The sequence below is a fragment of the Rhinolophus hipposideros genome (genome assembly GCF_964194185.1).
Source record: "Rhinolophus hipposideros genome assembly, chromosome: 8".
NCBI classification, from domain to species: Eukaryota; Metazoa; Chordata; class Mammalia; order Chiroptera; family Rhinolophidae; genus Rhinolophus; species Rhinolophus hipposideros.
The window spans coordinates 8,115,941-8,140,514 of record NC_138054.1 but is presented as its reverse complement, the minus strand read 5'-3'; the positions used below and the strand labels follow the sequence as shown (position 1 = coordinate 8,140,514).

At 42.2% G+C, this 24,574-nt stretch overlaps 1 protein-coding gene across 1 annotated transcript; it reads right to left on the bottom strand.

The window, feature by feature from the left end:
* Positions 1–10,913: 10,913 nt before the first annotated feature.
* Positions 10,914–11,090, bottom strand: LOC308500740 (NADH dehydrogenase [ubiquinone] 1 beta subcomplex subunit 1-like; the record flags this gene model as incomplete). The annotated part of the gene is made up of 1 exon (XM_081056028.1): positions 10,914–11,090. The coding sequence occupies one exon, from the start codon at positions 11,088–11,090 to the stop codon at positions 10,914–10,916; it is 177 nt and encodes a 58-aa protein (XP_080912154.1).
* Between the last annotated feature and the right edge of the window lie 13,484 nt (positions 11,091–24,574).

Here is a 24,574-nt window from a genome sequence, read left to right as displayed (position 1 = left end):
CCAGTAACAAAATTCTTACTTTGTCTCTTCCTCCACCCCTCCATTATCATCTTTCTCATTCTCTCAATCCAGGTTCCACTTTCCTTCCTTGACCCAGCCAAACTGAGCTAATGTCCCTGAAATGTGCTTGCTGTCTCTCTCCTCCCTGGGAGGCAGCCTTGTGAAGTGGAAAAAGCACCGATGTTGGAGTCAACCACACAGGGATTTAAATCCTGTCTTTGCACCATATGTGTTAGAAAATCTTGACCCTCCCTTGGCACACTATTAATCTTTCCAAGCTTCAGTTTCCTCCTCTGGAAAATGGATGCACCTAACCCATTGGGTTGCTGTGAATGCTACATGATTATACTTATAAGTGCCCAACATATAGTTGGTACAAAATGAAAAATATTCCCTTCTATCCCTTGTATCAGCTAATGATGATTCCTTCACGTAGTATACCTTTGCTTTCTTCCAGATGCCTGTCGAGTTTTCATCTACACTTCAAGGTCTACTCCCATCCTTTCCTCTCTACCTGCTGGGCCCAACTTCCTCCAGTTGTTTTTTCTCTGACCCTTGTTCCTCTGTTACAGCAGGTGCTGTGGTGCACCCTGCCTCAGGATGTAGCAAGATCATTTGTACATATTTCTCTGGCCTCTCGTGAAATCAAGAGCCTCTGCGGGCAGGGGTATTGAGTTTATCTTTGGATCTTTCTAGAGTGCCTATCAGACTTCCTTACATGTAACAGCTATTCAGTAAATGTGAAATTTGAAAGAATTTTAAAAGAATTGCTTGCTGCTAAGTATCTCTTTATAACCTAAAAAGAGAGAGAAAAGAAAATTTAAGCTGATCTCTTTCTCACCCAAGGATATGTTACCTCACCTTGTAGAATTTACAGTGAAATGGTGATTTATAATGTAAATCAACGTAAAGACCTGAAAAAACAAACCAACAAACAAAAAAAACCTCTTGATGATGACCATCAACAAGTCTAGCCCGATTTTTGTGGTTCTTCTGCTACCTATAGGTAATTATTTGCCTTCTGATTACTAAGGTCCTCTTTTGGTAAGTAATTAAGATGTTCCCCACTTGGTGGAATTGATAAGTTTTTTCATGTGGAAGAGGAAATGGTAAGACTAGCCAATATCTAAGATTCCTTCTAGCTCGAACAATCTATAATGCAATGCTCATATGTTGCAAGTGTGACATAATTAAGACACTCAGATATGAAACAAAAACTCATAGACAGAGACAGTACTTTAGTGGTTACCAGAGGGTTGGGGGGTGGGAGGAAGGAGATGAGGGTAAGGGGGATCAAATATATGGTGATGGAAGGAGAACTGCCTCTGGGTGGTGAACACACAGTGGGATTTATAGATGATGTAATACAGAATTGTACACCTGAAATCTATGTAATTTTACTAATGATTGTCAGCCCAATAAACTTTTTAAAAAAAGACACTCATATATAGAACTGACCAAGGATGCATTTCATATTTATCGTGTAATGAAAGTTCTTTGAGGAGCGCTGTTTTCTGCAGGTACATTGACTAAGTTATTTGTTCATATAATAAGTATTTATTAAGCGTGGACTGTGTGCCTGGTTTGGTGTTGGGTGTTGGGAACCCAATAATAACTCAGGCCAGGTCTTAGCAGGGTTGCTGGCTGGCGTTCGGCATACTCTTCCTGGGAAGGGAAGATGCACGTGGTGGGCTGTGGGCTAGGCTGGGCAGGGCGGCTGCTGGGGCTTAGTGGCTATCAGGAGGACAGTCGGAAGGGATATTCTTCAGCGGCAGCACCTGCCCCTCCTGGCAGGCCCCTCCATGCAGTTACCCTGGTTGTGAGTCTCTGGGCTTGTCACATTATCCACAGGCAGCCTGAAATGCTCCTGCTATACACAACAGCTTCCCTCAATTCATCTTTCAATCTGGAGGATTTACAAAGCTTTATACCATTAAGAGCAAGATCTCAACAGCATGCCGTATGGGAAAAACATGTTTTGCTCCTGTCCATATACGTATTAGTGTGTAAGCTCTTCTGGGCAGGGACCCATTTCATGTGTCATGTTCTCTGTGTAAAACTTCATGCCCTCACAGGGCCGATGTTTCAGAAATTTGGGTCTATAACTTCACCTGAGATCAACATTTAGGAATTAACAACTGTTCATGGCTAGTGTTGAGTTGTCCACATTTTATAGTGGGGCACATGGGTCTGAATCCTATTTTATATGCGCCAAGAAAACAAAAGACGGTGGAGGAGAGAATGCCTGTCTTATTCAGAGCCAAGCCCTCTTCGTGGCTTCAGAGCAGCAGGCTGATCTCAGAACCATGGCTTTAAATCCTTCAGGTGCTGAAGGTTAAAACGGAGGACAGGTGAGGGGGAGGTTGTCCACGTGTGTGCTCCCTTTACCTGCCCACTTATTGGATGGGTGTGCCTCATTGGGGGATGGTTCAGAAAGCATACAGACTGCCTCTAAGGACAGCGATGTCACAATAGGGCCATCTGGGGACCGTGGATGGAAAGGGATATGGGGACTCTCTCCCAGTTCTGCTGTGGTGATTTGGGGGCAGCTTATGAATCCCTTTCTTCTCTCCTCCTGGCTGACCCTGCAACTGCGGATCACCTGTCAGAAGCCTGTATGAGAAGACTCAGTGCATCACTTAGGTCTCGATGTACACCGAAGTTACAGACAAAGCAGAGAGGAGGGGCAAGCCGAGAAGAGGAGACCGGGAAAGGTCTGTGGCCCTGCTGGCTTCTCTAAGTGTTTCAGGAGGGGGAGGGCAGAGCACAGTGGGGAGAGAGAAGAGGTGACACATAGCACTGGAAGCTTTCCAAGGCAGAGTCTCCTGGTTCTTGGACAGGCAGGTCCTCAAATAAGGAGTCTTGAGGCCCCCAGCCTATCTTTCTGTCCCTGAGCGTCATCTACCCCCAAGTAGTAGATCTTGTCTGTGTTTGCAGCAAATTTGGCTAAAATCTCCCTGCATGTTTCCAGCCTAAGTAATCCTGGCTCACGTTTGGGTAGGGTTTGGCTGTTTCCCCAGCCTGTTCACATTTGCTCTCATTCTCATCTGATTTGATCGTACAACAGCTGTAGGTGGTGGGCAGGGTAGGTACGTATTACTCATCCCGGTGTATAGGTGATGAATTTAAGGCTCAGGTCTATCTTCATGATGAAATCCTACAGAGTGCCACTGGTGTCCAAAATACTTAACTTCTTTCATTATATGATACTGTCCGTGTAGTAGAGGGACAGTTAGTAGGACACTTCAATGGATGTGTTACCTTGCAGATTCCAACATGTAATTTGACAGAAAGATAATAATGACTAGCCCAGGTTAAACTGGACAAAGCCTGGGGACAGAGAAGCTGAGGGCCTACTAAAGAGGTCATGAGCCTCACCCCTGCTAGAGGGGATCACCGCCACCATGGTCAGCCCAGGGCATATCCCTCACTCTTGAAGAGAGCAGCTGATCTAGGAGTCCTCTCATCTCTGACAAGCCCACAGATTTAATCTGCTCTAGGGACACGGCATGACTGAGCTAAGTGAGTGCAAGTGCCTTTTACCTTTAAAGTTTTCTTAGCTCCTCCCAGGGGACCAACAAGAATGAAAAGGGAACAGCAGGGGGTATCGCACCTGCTACATTTCTGACCAGCCAAAGAAAACTTTACTAACAACCAACAGAAAATACTAGCAGCCATTGTCAAAAATTCATGGGGGAGGGGAGTCATCACTTTGTGAGGGGTGTAAATGTCTAACTATTACATTGTTTTGTACACCTGAAACTAAGAATAAAAAAATCCAGGGAGAACAGAATGGCTTAATTTGGCCAGTTGGGAACAGTTCGAGATTGAAATAAAACCGCGGATTAGGTAGGATAAATAAATCATCTTCTGTTACCTTCCTCTCTCTGGCCATTTTATCAGGTGTAATTTGAATGTTGCGGACACGCACTCACCAAATATATTGCCATGTGATCACACGAAATTTGAACTCGTAAATATTACGATCACAGAAATATGCAATTTGTTTCAATTATTATGTTACATTTCCTATTTTAATGTAATATGGATTTTTGGTTGCAAATAAAGATAAACACAGTCATAAATGTACTCTTGAGGACAAAAAAGAGATGTCTCCTATCTCTCTCATAAACTAAAAATGTGACCAACACTTGTTCTGCTTGTCAATAAAAACATCAGAGACAAAATCAACCATAGACCACTTACTGAGAAAATCCAGGAAGGCCCACAGCTGGCAGGTGGATTGTATTGGCCTGTTATCCATGGTGCCAGGTGGGTACCCATGGGGCTTCACTGGGAGAGACAGATGCTCATTCTACATTTAGATTTGCACATCCAGGAACTGAAGCAAACAGTGCTAGCACCATAAGAGACTTAGAGCAGAAAGTATTTTAATTAGGACCCCCTCCTTATGTATCATTGTTAGAATCAAGGAATTTATTTTATTGCAGGTGCAATGCAATGGTATGCTGTGAAAACTCATGTACAGTGGGCTTATCACATACTTACCACTCACAAGGCAGTGGACCGTTTGAAATAGGAACAGTTGTGGGGAGGAGGGAGATAAGGGACTAAAGGGTCAGCTTGCATGGTAGAATGAATGGATGTTGACACAAAAAGTACTAATTGCAAGTGAATGAAAATATCAGTTGCTACTATAACAGGATGTAAAATCTTTTAACATCTTAGACAATTTAGACTAGAAAATCGGTATGTTGCTAACTGATCTTTAGATCTGACTCAACACTCAGTTTCCAAAGTGTCATGTTTTAGTGTAATGTGTAAATAGCTTCTGGAGTCAAAGCTGGCTCATGATTCCAAGGCTCAGGTGACGAGAGCAGAACTGCTATCCCCAACATTTCAATAGAATCAGTTACTCTGGGAGGATGTCGCCAGAGCTGGCCCAGAAAAAGGAAATTTGAGAAGGTAGTCTTGAATACTAACTTACATTTTGTTTTATTATTATATTTTCAATTTTAAAAAATTAAATTTGTTGGGATAACATTGGTTAATAATATTGTATAATTTTCAGGAGTGCAAGAATATAATTCAACATTTGTGTACTCTACTGTACGCTCACCACCTGAAGTCTAGTCTCCTTCTGTCACCAGATATTTAATCCTCTTTTACCCACTTCGTTCTCCCTCCAGCCTCTTCCCCTCTGGTAACCACAATTCTGTTGTTTGTGTCTATGAGTTTGTTTTTATTTGTTTTATTGCTTGTTACTTTTTGCTCTATATTCCAATTATGAGTGAAATTATATGTTTTGTCCCTTCCATCTGACTTATTTCACTTAGCATGATACTCTCAAGGTCCATCCATGTTGTCACAAATGACAATATTTCATCTCTGTTATGACTGAATAGTATTCCATTGTGTGTGTGTGTATGTATATCATATCTTCTTTACCCATTCACCCATCAATGGACAATTAGGTTGTTTCCATGCCTTGGCTATGCTGCAATGAACATAGGGGTACATATAGCTTATGAATAAGTGTTTTAATATTTTCATGCACAGAAGAGGAATTGCTGGATCATGTGGTAGTTCGATTCTTTTTTCAAAAAGATTTGTATTAAAATATGGCTAACATACAATATTATGTTAGTTTCAGGTGTACACAATAGTTATTCAACATTTATAGACCTAAAGAAATGATCACCATGATAAGTCCAGCAACCATCTGACACTGTACCACACTATCACAATATTATTGACTATATTCCCCATGCTGTACAGTACATCCTGTGACTTATTTGTTTTATGCCTGGAAATTTGGACCTCTTATTCCCCTTCACCTTTTCCCCCCTTTTAAAATTTTTCAATTACAGTTGACATTCAATCATATGTTATATTAATTCCAAATGTACAGCATAGTGGTTAGGCATTTGTATAATTTGAGAAAAGATCTCCCTGACTAGGGTTTCCAGGGGGGAATTCCCACCTGTTCTCAGGAATTTTTTTTTTTTTTTGCTTTCCTGTTCCCAAATCCTGAGAAAAGTTGATTGGGAAATCGGGAAAATTGGCTCCTTGAACCCAGTAATACCCACAATGGGAAATAAATGTACTACTCAGAATGTATCTCAGACATTTTTCCTATTTACTGCTAGAGTTTCCGGATGGGAATTCCCGCCCATTCTTAGAATTTTTTTTCGCTTTTTCATTCCCGAATCCTGAGAAAATTCGGTTGGGAAATTGGGAAAATTGGTTCCTTGAACCAAGGGGATCTTGAACCAAGATCAGCTGTCACTTTGTTGTAACGCTTCATCGTGAAGAACAGAAAACAATTTATATCTCGGGATTCGGGAAGGGGAAAGTGAAAAAAAATTCCTGAGAACGGGCGGGAATTCCTGCCTGGAAACCCTATCCCTGACTAGTCTAGTACTCACCTTGCAATATACATAGTTATTACCATATTATTGACTATATTCCTTATGCTTTACTTTACAACCCCATGATTATTTTGTAAATACCAGTTTGTACTTCTTAATCCCTTCACATTTTTCACTCTGCCCCCAACCCATTCCCATCTATCCTCCCCCAAAAATCTAGTATCCATCTGGCACCATACATAGTTATTATAATACAATTGACTATATTCCTTATGCTATACCCCACATCCCCATGACTGCTTTATAACAACCAATTTATAGTTAATCCCTTCCTCTTTTTCACCCACCCCCACAACTGCCCTCCTTATTGGCAACCATCAAAATGTTCTCTGTATCTATGAGTTTGTTTTAGTTTTTTTTTTCCCCCTGAGATTCCACATGTAAGCCAAATTACATTGCATCTGTCTTTCTCTGTCTGACACTTCACTCAGCACAGTACCTTCCAGGTCCATCCATGCCACCATGGATAGCAAGAATCCATTGGCTTCCATGGTCCAGCAGTATTACATGGTATATATGTACTACTTCCTCTTTATTCATTTTTCCAGTGACAGACACCCAGGCTGCCTCCACATCTTTGCCATTGTAAACAATGCTGCAGTGAACATATGGATACACACATCCCCTAGAAGTAGCATTTGGGTTTCATCAGATAATTACTCTGAAGTGGAATTACTAGGTCCTTCTTTGTCTCTTGTTATAGCTTTTGTTTTGTTTACTTTGTCTGGTATAAGTATTGTTACCCCAGGTTTTTTGTTTGTTTGTTTGTTTGTTTCCATTTCCATGAAATATCTTTTTCCATCCTTTTATTCAGTCTGTGTGTGTCTTTCAATCTGAATTGATTTTCTTGTAGGCAGCATGTATAAGGGTTTTTGTCTTCTTATCCATTCAGCCTTCCTATATCTTTCGATTGGAGCATTTAATGCATTTACATCGAAAGTAATTGTTGATAGATATGTAGCTATTGCCATTTTATTATTCACAATTTTGATTTTTTTCAGCTTAAAGAAGTTCCTCTAACATTCCTTGTAACACTGGTTTAGAGGTGATGAACTCCTTTAGCTTTTTCTTGTCTGAGAAGCTCTTTATCTGTCCCTTGATTCTAAATGATAGCCTCGCTGGGTAGAGTAATCTTGGTTGCAGGTCCTTACTTTTCATCACTTTGAATATTTTGTGCCAGTTCTCTGGCCTGCAAAGTTTTTGTTGAGAAATCAGCTGACAGTCTTATGGGGGCTCCCTTATAAGTTACTAGTTGCCTTTCTCTTGGTGCTTTTAGGATTTTCTGTTTGTCTTTAACCTTTGTCATTCTAATTATAAGGTGTCTTGGTGTGGACTTTCAGTCATTATTTCTTTAAATAGCTTCTCAATCCCTTGCCTTTTCTCTTCTCTTTCTGGTACCCCTATGATGCGAATGTTGTTATGCTTGATGTTGTTCCAGAGGTCTCCTGTCCTCATTTTTTTGGATTCTTTTTTCTTTTTGCTGTTCTGATTGGGTGTTTTCTGCTACTTCATCTTCCAAATCACTGATTTGATCCTCTGCTTCATCTAGTCTGCTGGTAGTTTCTTCTAGTGCATTCTTCATGTCAGTTATTGTATTCTTCACTTCTGACTAGTTCTTCTTTACATTTTCTATGTCCCTTTTTTATGCTTGCTATCTCTTTGTTGAAGTTCTCACTAAGTTTCTTGAGCATCCTTATAACCATTGTTTTGAATTCTGTCTCTGGTAGGTTGCTTGCTTCCATTTTATTTAGTCTTTTTTTTCTGGATTTTTCTCCTATTCTTTCATTTGGGATGTATTTCTTTGTTTCCTCATTTTGGCTGCCTCTCTGTTTCTACATATTAGGTAGATCTTCTATGTCTCCCAGTCTTGGCCAGGTGTAGGCCAGGTACTACACATACTTATGTAGTAGGTGCCCTGTGAGGCCCTGGCACAGTCTCCCTGGTCAACTTGCATCGGGCACTTCAGGAATATCCCTTGTGTGGGTTGTGTGTGCCCTCCTGTTATAGTTGAGCCTTGATTGCTATTGGCACATCAGTGGGTGGGATTGACCCTCAGGCTGATTGGCTATGAGGTTTGGACATGTTTATAGCTTACAGGCTGCTGTACAGGGGGCTTACCCCACTGAGTGGAATTCGCCCCAGTGGGCTCTGGTGTCTGTTGAGACTGCCCTTTGGGTGTGCCACTTGTGGGGCTAATTGGGTGGTATTCTGCTGTGGTCTGAGCCAATTTCCAGGTATGTTGATTCTCTTAGGAGGGGCTCTAGTGCTGGTTGGTTCTCTTAGGAGGAGCCTTTTAGGAGGGGCCCCAGTGCTGGCCCAGGTCACCCACTGCCTGTGAACAGACAGGGACTACCTGGTAGGAGCTACAAAGTGATCTGCATTGTTCACTGACTGTGCTAACCCTGAGGGCAGATGGGAGAGGCCAAGCTGTGAACCAATGATGGCTGCCACAAGTACCAGGCCTGGGGTAGCTCCATAAAATGCCAGACACCCCGAGGCCTGCTGCCACCTGCTGACTTCCTTAAGGTTTATTTACTGCTAAAGCCTTGTGTGGTATGGAAGTTGGGTCAGGCAGGGTCTCAGGGGGTCACTAGAGTGGGAAGAGTTGTAGTCACTAGGTTAATATAAATTCTGGTTTCATGTCAGTGCTGAGTCTGGATTTACTTACCAAAGTCTCAAAGCATACTAAGGCCAGTTGCCACCTGCCTGGGGCTGATAGTTTCCCAAAGAGTGCAATTTGGGCAGAGCTAGCTGCTCGTGCAAAGTAACTCTGGTGTTGGGCGAGTTGGGTGGGGGTGGGGGTGTCACGGTGAGTCAGCAGGGTGGAGCTAGTGGAGCTCACCAGGCCAATCAGAATCAGATTTGGCCGTGTGAGGTTGGGCTCAACACAGGAAAGATGGTGGTCGCCTGCCGGCTGCATGGGAAGAGAACCCCACAGAAGGAAAATGGCAACTGCCCTTTGGCCCTCACTATGAAGCCACACCTCTCAGTCTGCCTTCCCCTCCCCCCCCCTCCCCGTATGTTTCTGACAGACTCTGAGTTATTGCCCCTTAGCTGGAGCCCAAGATGAGTGCCTGAGAGTGAGAGAGTCTGTGTGCAGGCTGTTTAAGAGGATGTCTGAGTTTCACACAGTCTTCTGACTCACCTGGATGGTTAGAATCCCCACTGTTTTTCACAGCCAGATGGGGGGGACTCATCTTCTTAGCACCAGAACTCCAGACTGGGGAGACTGGATAGCTGCTGGGGACCCTTGCTCCTCTGGGGGGAACCTCTGCGGCGAAGATATCCCTCCTGGTTTTCAACCACCACACGGAGGTTTGGGGCTAGCCTGGTTTGTGTCTCCACCCCTCTGACCAGTCTCGATATGGCTTCTTCTTTACATCTTTAGTTATAAAACTTCTGTTCAGGTAGACTTCAGATGACTCTCTAGGTTGATTGTTCTATAATTTAGTTGTAATTTTAAAGTGTTCATGGAAGGAAGTAGGCACAGTGTTTATCTACTCTGCCATCTTGGATCTCCCTAACTTACATTTAAACAAAATGCTTATTAATCAATATCTATTTAATCAGAAATGTCAATTAATAAGAATGTTTGTATATGCCATTTTCTTAGAAGACAAGGCAAATAGTCACAAAGCATTTTTTTAGCAAACAATAAAATGAACAGCAACTATCATTTGCTGTTCTATTCTCTTTTTAGGTGCTTTGTTACACAATAAGCACATGGTAGATATTGTATCCACTTTACATATGAGGATACTAAATTTGAGAGGTTAAATTATCTTGGCCAGTAACAGGGCTAACAAAAGGTAAGACTCTGATTTCAAAGCCCATGTTTCTTTTTGCTCAACTGCCTCTGTGAAATGTTTATTTAGAAAACTCTCCTGTAGGGTCCATCCAGGGTCCATAAACATTTTAACTCAATCTCCAATGGTTTTTACATATATATATGTATATGTATATACATATATATGTATATACATATACATATATATACACACACATATGTATATATACATGCATATACATGTACATATGTATATACATACATAAACACACATACAGAGGGTGCCAAAAACATGTATACACATTTTAAGAAAGGAAAAACTATTAAAATTATGATACTCAATATATACCAATAACAAAAGAGGAATACAAGTCACGTTTGACTTCTGCAATAGGAGGTGCTCAAAGTGGTTACCATCAGGGTCCAGACACTTCTGATAACGGTGAACTACTGCTTGAGCAACGGTGCCCACATTTTTTTGGCACCCCAGGTATATCTATGTACACATGTGGAATGGAATGTAAAGGAACATATCACCTGTTTACTGCAGACAGAGCCTTCCTGGGGGCATTTCCTTAGTCATCAAATTCTTAGGTTCTGATGAAATGTTATCTAGGGGGATGACTCATGCTAACCAAACTGATTGATCAAACAGGTCTTTTTTTTTTTTAATAATGTGTTTTTATTTCTCTCAATTTTAAAAATGTGAACATTCTGTAATTCAGCCACAGCCTTTACTTCCAGGTGACTTCTTCATTGGGTCTCAATTCCCTTTTAAACAACAAACTCTTGTTCCGGAAGGCAGTTAGCTTTTCATCATTCCTTCTGCCTAGATAACATCCAAGGACAAATCCCATAGGGACAAGTATATGTACCCAGTGGTCACGTACAATCTGAATTACGTTCATCATGAATGCTGCGGTCTCTACGCCAACAGCGACCCCTTGTCCAAGGGCAGCGGACGATCAGACAGATCTTGATTTGCCAATTAAATGTCAGCAGAAGTGATAAAATTCACCAAATTTCTTTCTCACTGTGTGGTGGTTATAGAAGCATGTTTTGAGATGGAGCCTCCAGCCTGGGGTCCTGAGTGTCTGCTGAGCTGACCTGTGGTTGGTAGTAGAGGGAGAGGGAAGTAACTTGCTATTTAATCAACAGAGGTGATGGAGTTGTTTTTTATGTATATAACCTAGCCTCTCCTGACTGATACAGTAAACTGGCCACTCCCTCTGATATAGCAATGGTTAAAAATCCCGTTCCAAGCAAGTGAATGAGAGGGCACTTCAGCTCAAATAAGCTTTTTAATGTAACTTACATTAAAATCTCAGTGACCTATAATCCAACTAATGAAAATTCCATTAATTTGTGTACTTACTACTCTCTTCAGTGTGCTAGTCCAAGCTTCCTTCATCTGTGGATTGTTGTAACATCTCCTTCTACTTTTTCCCCTGTCTACCTTTGTCAAACAGCCTCCTTCCCTAACCCATCCTGGGGTGTACCCTTTACAAAACTGTGTTTTTACTGTTTTCCAAACTGATATTTTAGATAACAGTATATTGGGAATATCTTTCTATGTCAGTGAAAATAATCATTTCTCACTGAAGAAACATGGCTTGAAAATCAGGGCCAGTCATTTGCGCAGGGTCCTTCCTCCTAGTGAGCTATACCAAAGAGAAGGGCAAGTGGTCACTTTTAGAACCAAAGGGACAGAGTCTCTATCCGAGTATTTCCATCAGGCAGTGGTGCTCTGGTAGGTTGTCAGACATCCTGACCCCTAGCCCAGTCATCTGTGCATATAGCGCATGTAATGCTTACTTAACTGGAACACGGCTTTCTGGTTAACTGAGATTTCACGGTACACTCTATTTTGTAATAAGTCCATAGTTGCATTCCTAAGAAACCTCAGGTTATGAAAACGTAAATTAAAAAAAGAATTGCTTTGATAGTAAAAGAAAAAAAACAAAACAAAAACAAATAAAAAAACCTAGAAATGTTCACACTCACCATAATTCAAATATTTTTCTTGTAGGATTTTCAATAATAAAGGTATTTCATAGATATATTTTGTTATTGAAAACTTAAAGCTATGAACTGTTTAATCAAAACTGATAAAAGCAATCTTAAATATCACAGAGGAAAGTGCATATGGCATTTAAAATGGAAAATAAAATCCCTGTTTCCTGATTTATAAATCAGGGAAATAATCATAGCCCAGCTCATGGCCACCCATGGTAAGTAAAGGAGCGAGATGGTGCCTGAGCAATGGGCCCCCTAACGCACGTGTGCCTGTGACTGATACTCAGTTTTTGCTGTTCCTTGCATGACGCAAGTGCCTGGTTGTGATCACATTAAAACCAAGTCAAATAGGTGTAATACAAATCATGTTCCCCAAATTACCACTTTATTTTTCATTCATATTAATGGAAATGTGCTGTAGGGGCTAGCCCTATACATATAGTCACTACAACTTTTGTGAACCAAGACAAGCCAGTGATCAAAAAGAACACATTTTTACCCTTCCTAATGTGGAGTGCCAGTCTTTATTTCAAAGAGTGGTCCCTCAAAGAACAGGCTGCAGGGAAGTATACGCCACGAACATCACCATGAATATGACCCTGTGGTCCTCAGAGCTGTGTTTGTTGTCCAAAGAGGGAAAGTACCTGTCAGTTGGTAAAATGGCCCACTTACCAGCTTGTGTCCTTTTCATTTCGAAGTGCTCCCACAAGGATGCATTCCAGTCCACAAACCATGTGACATCTAGTGTTTTATTTGAAAGTAAGCCACTGAATGAGGGATGGAAAAGAGGGAGAAAAGAGAGAGAGAGAGAGAGAGAGAGAGAGAGAGAGAGAGAGAGAGAGAGCAAAAAATGAATGAAATACATTGAGACAATCTTCGTTTGTACCCCAAACTGCAACCTTCAACAGAAATATTCCAGAAAAGTTATAGGAACGTCTTCTGATTTTGGGAACAGCACAATAGTTGAATCCGAAATCCATCAAGGGGGAAAAGATTTTCCTCAAGAGACAATATTTGACACAAAATCAATAAATGTGCAAGAGAAAGTTTACTTTTGATCCAAACTTAAGGGAGAAATTGGGCCCATGGCACCTCTTGGTATTTTAGAGGCTATCCTTGTCCAGAGGAGTTTTGAAAAAGCTACAGTCTTCCATAGGCTTCTGGGTTTATCATTTGCCATGAAAATCATTAATCTCATTGCTGAAATTCTGAGTGATTTGAGATGAGGAATGTTCACTTGAACACGTTTTACCCGCAGCCCTCTTCCTACATACGTCTAAATGCCTCCCGCTGCTACTTGGCCACAGGTGCTGCGAACTTCTGGCTATTCCACAAATTAATCTGAGCAGTAAGGATTGTTGTTAGGAAACTCTAGCAGGCAAATAACTCGAGCAGGTCTGAGACAAGTTGGTGTAAATTCTGGCACGGGCTGGCTCACCTGTTGTGTGATTAAGTCATGGGGTTGCCGCTTGTTCTCTTTGGGACGAGGCCAGGCAGCATTTGTTCAAATGAAAAATAAGGCTCTTGTGTGTTCAGTGTGACAGTATCAATAGAAACGGGCAAACAGATTCCTGTAGAAGAAAAGAATGAAAAAGTGGGCGGTGGAGATGATCCAGCCGCTGTATTGAAAGGTGTCTTAGTTAAGGATGGCTTGGTGGCAAGAAACAAAAACCTACTCAGCTTGAGTAAAGAGAGATTTGTTAGATGGTGTCAGGAGCCCAACTGAAGGAAGTAGAGGCTGACATCATGGGAGCTGGAAAATTGTCCGCAGCTTCTCATGCTGTGACCCACATGCTCTCATCTCCTGAGCATGTCTGCTTCGTTCCTCTTTCTTTGCAGACTGAATCCTTATAAGGCTTCTCTCCCATTACATGGGCTTGATGCAGATTTGGTTTGCCATGGTGCTTGGAGCGCTTTAACTCTAATCTTACAGCTTAGGTACCCAGTAGTTTCTCACAGATCTCACTCTATTAGGAATTCTTTAGGCAGGTATCTGCCATTGGTCTAATCACCTGTGGCCAGATGGTGGGGTCAGAGGTCGATTTCCACTCTCTGGCTGAGCAGGTGTGGGTAAATTCTCTGAAATACAGGTAGAATTGGGGGTAGACATAGTAGGTGGAGGAGATGATAGATGTTTGCAGGAAAGCTTGCCATGGGCACTGACAGATCAATGTAGGTCAGAATAGACACTGGCCATAAACAATAGCATAGCTGGACGCATCCTTACTGGTGCTTGTATGGGGGATATGGGTGCTGAAAAGGGCAGCACGCAGGATGGCTGTGGATTCCAGAGAGGGCAGGGAGGCAATATAGCCAGAAGGGGGTTAAAGGGCTGCAAAATGCACAAAAGAGTTCAGTGACAGAAAGTCCTAGTGAAAACAAAGATCAGGAGTTTGGAGCTTTGAGAAACCAAAGATGGCCTCTCTAGAAAGATGGCCCTAGAAGAGGCTGTGATTGGAGGGGGCCAGTTGGTGCTGTGTTAGACTTGGATGGGGTCTGGGTTGCGGCCATGCTGGTTATAATATAAAAACACCTCAATAAGTGCCACATACATGGATGATGCTATGGGCTGAATTGTATCCCCCAAATTCATGTGTTGAAGTCCTAACTCCCAGGCCCTCAGAATGTGACTACATTTGGAGATTAGGTCTTTAAAGAGGCAATTAAGTTAAAATAAGGTGATGAGGGTGGGCCCTATTCCAATAGGACTGGTGTCCTTATAAGAAAAGAAGATTAGGGACAGAGGGAAGATCATGTGAGGTGAGGACACAGGGAGAAGGCGGTCATCTGCAAGTGGAGGAGGGAGGGAGGCCTCAGAAGGAACCAATCCTGCTGACACCTTGATCCCTGACTTCCAGCCTCCAGAACTGTGAGAAAATAAATGTCATTTTTTTATGCCACCAGATGGTGGTACTTTGTTATGGCAACCCCAGCAGACTAATACAGATGGCATGAGGAGAGGGTCATTTACTGGCTTAGAAGCAGCGCTGGGATTCAAACAGAAGGCCAACCACATCCACCTTTGCCAATGAATCATAGGGAGTGAAAAGGCAACAGGAGCAGGCGGGTGGATTTTTCAGGAAGAGAAAGGAGGCTGAGGAAAGAGGTGGGAGTGGAGAGGTCTGCGTCAGAGAAGATGGCCCACCGTACAGTACATGGGGTCAAGTGACAGGAGGCAGCTGGGAGGAGATGATGGGAGAACCAAATCCAGGTGAGGTGGGCAGGGTGGGATGACTGTTAGGGTGGTTTACGCAGCAGGGGTAGGAGACTACGTACCTTGTCCTACATACAGGATGCAGATGACTGATGTCACAGAAGCACTGGGGAGGTCAGACTGCCGTGTTCGGGGAAGAAAGGGAGTTAACACAGGCTTGGCAGGATCTTGTAATTGATGGAGGAAGCAGAGTTAAAGAGAACACACACACGCGCACACACACACACACTATTTTGTCCAAGGTGAACTCAGGGATTCTGGAACAAGAGGAATCCTAGGTCTTGAGTCAGACTGACCCCTGGCCAGGGAGCCCAGTGCATGCCCAGTCTAAATAAGGAGGTGTGGAATTCTGTGGGGTGCTTGAATGTGACTAGACCCTTAAGGACTATTAAGGTCAGGCTCTGCACCCCCACTGCCTTGGAGTAAAACCAATTTCTGATTTGAGTTTTTGCTTTCTGCCAAATTACTAAAGTGTAGGCTCTCTCCTGCTCTGATTCTGAGGCCTAGGCTGCTGAGGGCTGGTCTTGCTCAATGGTTGGCTTCAGCAGAGGAAAGAATGTGGGATCTTTGTGAAGTCTTTGAGAAGTGTAGTTGAAGGTCACTAACTGATTCCTGCAGAATTTGGGAAAGGGCAGTCTGGCCTGGGGGCCGGTTGGAAAATGAGAGTGACTGTGTGTGTCTTGGGGATGGGACCAACATGAATTAGGGTTATGCCCTTTGGTCCAACTCAGCCCTATGCTCGGGGCTCATTGCATGGAACCACAATGTAAGTAAGGCCATTGAGAAACAGATAGCAATGCCTTGATAGCTTACCATACAAATGGATACCACCCATGCCACTAGAATGTAAGCTCCATAGTGAGAGGACTTTCTGGTGTATTTCCCAGTGACTGTAGAATTGCCCAACACGTATTGGTGTTCAGTAAATACTCATAGTCATGGAGCTCAAATACATTGTTAAGAAATTTAATGACTTCCATGCTGTCCTGTCCTCCTCTCCTCCCCCCAAAGAAACTGACAATGGAATTATAGAGAAAAATCACAGAAGAGGGACAGAATGGCTAAAAAATATGTTCTCACTCAGAATTGAGGAGATGTGAATTAATATAATAATTATATGCCCCTTTACAATTAGCATATATGCTATTTTGAAATTAGCACACAATTAAAAGATAAGACTGAATGCTGGTATGAAGGCAGTGAGATAGTCTCGTATATTACGTGGGAGTGTAAACTGGTACAACTTTCGTAAAAATTCATTGGTCAATGTGAATCAGAAATTATAAAAATATTCATGTGACTTGACCCAGGAAGATTGTGATTGTAGTTTTATGGCTAAATCTGGACCAGGTCCACTTCATTAAACTGAATTCTCCATTATAGGAGGGTATTTGTGATGAAACGGCAGTGTATTTTTTGAGGAGAAAATATTGCTGGTAGAAACAGTGAGGAATTAAGACAAAAGTGAAAATGAGAAATCTGGACAAATGTTCCTGACCACACAGTTGTGTGTGTGTGTGTGTGTGTGTGTGTGTGTGTTTTAGATGTGGAATAAAACAACCAGAAACCCCCAGAGGACAAGTTATCAATTAAGTCAATTGAGTACTAGTGTGCCCAGAGCTGAGATCAAATTATTCTTGATTATATTTTATAATATTTACCAATGTGCTTTTGCATGACTCAAGTTTATGCCATTAGATTGCTTTGCTTTTAAAACATTTTAGAAAGCATTTAGCTAACACACTTAAATTACATTAATAACTTATATTTGGTATAATGTATTACAGGTTTTTGGTTACATTGTAGTCTTTTGACCAAGGTTCTTTAACAGTGCTTGGGTTTTGGGTGAATGCCTAGTGACACAATATTTGCATCATTGCATTTATTATTTTAACACTGACAACCTGTGTTTTATTGTATAAAAGTTTCAAAAATAGTAGTGCATATAAAATAGTGATATGGAAATCTTTTTCTATTCAGAAATGAGAATCAATGTAAAATATAAATCCTGATCATCTTATTAACTACGGTCTGTGTGTATATGTGTGTATCTGATAAGACTTGTGGAATTCATTTGTTTTTAGATTTTATTTGATGGGCAACTAGGAATGCTTTGAGGCTAAATCATTGTTAATAAACCTCTGAGTCACAAATGTCACACACCTGTCAACCATGAATGGCCCTTTCTGTCTTGGGCTGCTGTGATGTCACTTTGCCTTATTTTGAGTCTAGCATGGCTTCTCTTTCTAGCACACTCTCTAGGGATTAGTCATTTCAGCAGGAATTCCCCCATCAACATCTGCTCAAAAGACCTCAAAGCTATGTGTGGGAGAATGTGGGACACTGCTTTGAAAACTGCAAAGGGTTAGTATGTGGATGGTGGCAAGGGGAGCTGGGCTACCCCACATAAAGGACAAATGCAAGGTTCAATACCTCCACCCACACCCACCGCACGCGTTCCTCCTCAAGCCTGTGTTTGCTAATTTTCTGAAGGCTTCCAGAATGAGCCTTCCCAGGGAGCTCACCTCCTTTTTCTGCAAGACCCTGTGGCACGTGGGTCAATAAGACATATTCCCTGCCTTTGAGGAGGTCACCTTCTGGGACACAGATCACTCACCACCTTGCTGCTTTCACAGCCTGACCTCCCATCTTCCTTTACCCAATGTAAACTGGCTTCTCCCCCTGTCAGGAGGTTCCACTACCCTCCAATGGGTGAGGCTTGGTGGCCTCCTTCTGGGCCTGTCCTGCTTGATGTGTGTGACAGGAAGTGCACTTGAATGGGAGTCAAAAGATGGGCACTGGGATCTTCACTGGGTTTCCATTAGTCCCGTCCTTTCATTCCCCTTCTCACAGTCACCAGTCATTTGTCTCAAATCCAAGCATGGTAGATGCGTCCTTATCTCCGGAACCTGTGGTTGTTTGTGGAGTATGTTACCAATTTTATTTTAGCATGGCCCTCCCTCCCCTTCTTTTATGTGGGCTTCACTCTAACCCTACGCCTACTTGCTGTTCTCTAAATACGTATAGTGTGTTATGACTGGGTCCTCACCCAATCTGTAAACTTGGTCCATAAGCTCCCGCCTCCCAAATTCCCACCTCCTATTCTGCTTCCATGACTTCTTTTCATTCTTCAAGGTCCAGTTAAAAACTTATTATGGCAGCTTCCCTGACCTTCCTTCAAAGGCAAGTTTTTGTGCCTAATACCAATTTATACAACCATGCTGTACCATTTACAATGCACTACAGTTATTTGCATATTTGTTTATCTTTTTCACTGAATTACAGGCCGAATTCATTCATTTAACCTACTCTCTTTTCATGCCTTGCGTTTAATAGATGCTTAATAAAACTTTGTTAAATATAAGTAAATAACCCAACTCTCTACTTCTTCCAATTGATTACAAGGGTCTCAGGAGCAGCCATTCTGTTTTGTTTGTTTGTTTGTTTGTTTGCTCCATTGAATGCAGCACAGTGCCTGCCACGTAGTAAATACTCAGTAAGTGTTGAAAGTGGTAATATATTTAAGAAATCCTGAATAAAGCAACATGAAAAATTTGTCAGGCAACATTCCATGTCAGGGGTAAGATAAGAGAAAGATGGTAATAGTACCCATTTTGGGGGGATGAAGAACCCGAAGAACAGAGAGGGTGCATTGTGGCACAGCTCTTTGATTTTCTAATTGTACCACTTCTAGTTCTGGATGCTTCTGAAAGTCTCACCTCGAGTTGTGCAGAAGTGCTGGGTAGACATCACTACATTCTTCACGCCTCACGGTGAAGAAGCCAAGGGCTCTCGCCAGCTGACCACGTCTGTTATGCAAATACTCCCCAGCACCTCCCACACCCCATCCCCCCAGAAGGGCACGTGCTCTTTTGGGTCCCACAGCTCCTGCTGTTTCTGTACCTCTGGAGATCAAAGTGGACTCTGGGTTCAGTCTAGCTTTCCTATCAGAACAGTAGGTGCTATGTGACTGACATGATATTTCCATTAAAAAGCATTGGTTCATATTGTTGAGGGTTTTTTGTTTTTTGGAACCACATTCGTTCACTCAGTAACATTTAACAGAATTTCTGCTGCTGTGTGTCAGGCATTCTGCTAGGTGCTGGCTTACAGTGATGGATAAACTAGGCATGGGGCCTGGTCTCAGGGGCTCCCAGACCAGTGGCTACCATGCAGGTGGACTGGTCTGCCATGGAGGAGGGCAAAGCACAGAGGGACGCAAAGGAAAGGCTGGGCTGGGGCTGGAGTGGGGGTGTCACTTGGCCTCTAGAGCCTGTTGTCTGGACTGGATGACTCAGGGCAGCCAGGCCAGGGACACAGAAGGAAGCAAGAAGGAGGTTGATGGAGGAAACGCTTCAGAGAAGAGGAACTGTTCAGAATTTCCCTTTGTCTTCCCACATGGCAAGATGAAATTTACGGTTCAGGTAGCTGTCTATCCCATCATTCCCAGCTCTGCCTGGCTCATTTGGAAGAGTTTAATCCTGTCTCTCTTTACTCTACATACACACAGGCACATACGCCTGTGTGTGTGCACACATGCACACACACACACACACACACACACACACACACACACACACACACACACCACTATGGTCTCCGCTTCAGCTTTCAGGATGTTTGATGCAGGGAAGGTGTGGGTTTGCCTTCCAGATTTCAACTGCTGCTTCTGGGGCAACTGCTCTGCTGCCCCTGGCTACTGCCATTTTGTTCCTATCACAATAGCAGAGAACCAATTAGTAGAGGCAAGGACAATGGTGGAGTACAAATGAACAGAAGGACAGGAGAGAGCAAAGCTGCTTTGTCGCAGGAGTGATGCAACAAAGCACTTTGCTAGCATCCACCTGGGAAAAGCATCTGCCCAGCCTGATAGCTGGACTCTGTTTTAGGCCTGGTTAAGTTGGTGTTAAAAGTGAAACTACTACAACTAATAACAATTAAAAAAAATGAAACTATCATGAAAGTTAAAATGGCAACTGTCTATTTCCTTATTTTACAGATTTCACAACTCAGGCAGAAGAGGAGTTAAATTGTAGTAGTGCAAGGAAGTAGCAGAGCAAAAGTCACTGTGCTATTTCTTGGAATTATTTCTGCCTAACCAGTTATCATTTCTCAAGTCCTCTGAAAACGTGCCAATAGCTGTCTGCATTAAGTAGAGACAGGCTGAGCGGCCAGCACTGCGTGTTCTAGTCTTCGGGCTGAGAAGTTTTTACAGTTATCTTTTTAATTGGCCTCTTATTTGCTTTTATTTTAAGCAGTGCCTTTTGGTTGAACGTGCACTGAACTGGGAGTCAGAATATCTGGGATCGACCAGGCCATAGCAAACTGCTATGTCCTGGAGGTGTTTGATTCTTTACCCATGAGAGGAGAGGCAATTGAATCAGAGCTCTTTAAGGGTGCTTCCTACTTCCAAGAGCCTATGTTCTAGGACAGGAGTTGGCAAACTATGTTAGAATTAGATGAGATAATGGATGGAAAAGCATTCTGACAAAATCAAAAGTGTATGGAAATTTTTACAATTCAATTAATATTAAGAAAGAGTATCATGTGCGTAAATATCCAGCTCCTAAGGGTTGCTGCATGGAGAAGAAACAAACCCTTATTAACAGTTTGTACAAACACAAGTTATATTTTATTCAGCAGAGTTTAAAATGAATAGACTAGGATTGCAGGTGTGTGAAATTATGTGTGCATCTGGAGGGAAATAACAAGAATTTACTTGCTAGACTGATGTGATTATAGATGAGTTTTGTATGCTTCAATTTTTTAAACTATTGTTATAACTCTGTTTTACAATAAATAAAAGAGAAAGTACCCACCCAACCTTATTTTAATACTAATGCTTTAAAAAGGTTTTTTTTTTTTTATTTCCAAAGTGAATGTTAAACTGTAATGGATGAGATTAGTTGTCTGTTTATTCCATACTAAATTGTCTACAGGCAACACTGTCCCAAACAATTGAAAGATATAAAGATTTAAGTATTGGAAACAAAATATAATTTAGAAAGATTATAATACCCATGCTTTATGGGTTTTGTTACCGTAGTATTAAAATAACATGTCGTCTGTTAGATAGTTCATCATTTACTTAATTATTTAACAAGAAAAGCAAAATTATACTTGTTTAACATGTAACTTATTCAGAAAGTTGGACAGGGGGTAAACATTTTAAATGAGGTTGAGTCAATTTCAGGTTCAGCAAAATGCACAAGGATGGAAGTTTTCCATGAGAGGGTCAGACCTTCGATGTGCCCAAGAATAACCTAGAAATAGCAGAACATGGATCTTGAATCCTATTTTCCAATAGTGACTGTCTAGGAAGCTTCCAGATCAACTCAGTCAGTCTGTATCTTTGGTATATTGCTAGTGATGGTCTTTCCCTATTACAGTGACCAGCTGTTTGGTGGAAAAGGTGGAATTTACAACATGGGTACAGCCTTACTGTAAGCTGTGAACAAACTTCACATGGAAAGCAGGATTGCCCCTCTCTCTGTCCTGGGAAAATGAGCTCCCAGGAGGCTAGGGCACCAAAGCCTGGGTGGTAACATGGCTTCTGGTCATAGCAGTAGGACCTCAGGTGAGCCACTTAATTATGCTGAATTTTGAGTTCCTCACCTTAAAAGGGGGATGATGATAGAAATTACTTTATGGACCTGTGAATACTGACTGAGGAAATCCATGCCAAAGGGCTAACTATCATGCCTGGCAGGAGTCCTCGTTCAATAAGTGTTGGCCATTCTTCTTATCAAGGTTGGCGAGGCAGTTGAAAAGCAAAAATAAAACATATATTTCTTGGTGGTGGAGATTTGAGCTCATGCCTTTCCATATCCTGCAAGCGCTGGGTCAAGTGGTGAATGGAGACTGTCCAGCTCACTGGTTTGTAAGGGATGAAAATGTCTGGCAAAATTTATATCAACTTTGTCTTTGTAGAATGCCTTAGGCAGAAGGCAGTTCTTTAGCACTCGATGAGTGATTTTTTTTTTACGCTACTATCCATCCAACAAAATGATAAAGTACACACTGGTCATTTGATGTGTCAGAAATGGTCAATAAACAATGACAAAGGATTTTTTACATCTTTACAATAAACACTGCTGCTCCTTCTCACCATCTTCCTTGATAAACACCATCTGGAGTTCGTTTTCACCAGAAAGGCAGCTCACTGCCATGATGTGGGATGAAGTCAGTGGCCTCCTGAAGATTTACTTTTGCCTTTAAAAAAACCAAAAACACATGATAATTGGTGGCGCTCCCTGTTTTTGGACCCTGGATACTAGTGGCTCCCTTTCTGACTTGAGAGACAACTTTGGGTAGTAATTTATTATTATTTTTCTTTAACTCTCTATCATCTCAGCCTCTTGCTTTTGCACAAAAGGAGGGGCTAAGCTGGCTGTGAGGGAATTGGGAGCTTGGAGCCAGGAGGATAGAAAGTTCAGGCAGTTCCAGTGTGTGAGTGATGAATAGGGGAGGAGGAAAGGAAGATTTAAACAGCGCGTATGTATAATGAATTGACACTCTCTCTTTGGTGTTTTTATGAGGAACAATGGTAAAGAACTAAATATGTTTTTGAATGTTGATCTAGTGTTTAATCGAACGTTACACTGAACCAAGATAGGGCCACCACAATTAGCTCTTGGATTATTGCCTGTGCCTGAAACAGTACCTGACACATTGTAAGGGTTTGGTAAATATTGTTGAATGAATCGTTACCATCCTGGTTCCAGGTATATACGAGGTGTGATCACAAAATACAGTGAATGTTTAAATAAAAAAATTTATTACAGTAAAAGACACATTGCCATTAATCCCCCTCAAAATACTCCCCCTCACTTCGAACACACTTATCCCATCATTTTCCACTCTCTGAAGCAGTCCTGGAAGTCCTCTTTTGTGAGTGTCTTTAGTTATGCTGTCCTGGCTGCCTCAATGTCCTGAATCATTTTGACTTTGGGGAAGAGCCAGAAGTCGCACGGTGCCAGATCTGGTGAATAAGATAGATGAGGACACAGCGTAATGTTTTTATTTGACAGAAATTTTCATATACCAGAAGTGATGTGTGACACGGAGCATTGTCATGATGGAGGATGAAATCATTTGCCCATTTCTCAGGCCATTTTCTATGCATATCTTTCTTAAGTGCTCTAATAAGCCCTTATAATATTCAGAGTTCACTGTAGTGTTCCTGGGTACAAACTCAGCTTGCACAATTCCATCAAGGTCAAAAAGGACAGTTAACATCACCTTTCCATTGGATGGAACTCGGCAGCAGCATTCACCGTAGTTTTTGATCACACCTCGTATCACATGAAACTAATGCCATAGAACCCAAATGTATACATTTAATTGTAAACATGTTCTAAATCTCCTTGTCAAGGAATGAGCCCCTTATTATAACATTTTTGGCTTTGCCCTTCTCCTCTTTGCCCTACATCTACCCCCACATCCATGATGTAGAAGCAGCTCCATGTGTCTTGGGAAATGTTTGTCCTTATACTTTCTAATCTTGTCTCCTTAATAGTTGACAGGGGTGGTCATGACCCTGTCATTAGCCCTGTCATTGGAGGGCTAAAAGGTATTTGGTTAGGAAATAAGGAATATGCTCTGTGGCTGGGACAGTATTCCCCTCCAAAAAGTTCCAGAGGAAGATAGATGTGCGGGAGTAGCCCATGGCCAACTGTGACGTGGAAGGGCAAGTAATATAATACAGGGGAGACATGGCCGCAGGTCACCATCATGAGTGGAAAGGAAGAAGGGAATCACAGCCACCCAGAGGTTTATTTTCTAATTTCTCCACATAGAAACCTGACACAAGCATGATTGTTGGAGATGCCCTCTTGTACTTTGTGAGTGCATGTGCGTGTGCTTGTTTGTGTGCGCCCACGCACATGCACGTGTGTGGGTGGGAGGGCGGAGGGCTACTATACCTGGCCCACATCCTAGCTTTGAGCGTCACTGAAAGAGTGGACTGATACCATGCTTGAGAAGTCAGCGCCCTTCCCCCAGTCCTCTAATCTGCTCAGAGTTCTCAGAGGGCCCTAGTGGGTTAATGGCATCTAATGAAGGGTTGGCTCTTATTAACATGGGAGCCTCACTTAGACCAAGACCCGAAGGTGGTCAATAGACCCACCTTGTGGAGTCTATAGGCGAATTCAGGGCTAAGTGGCA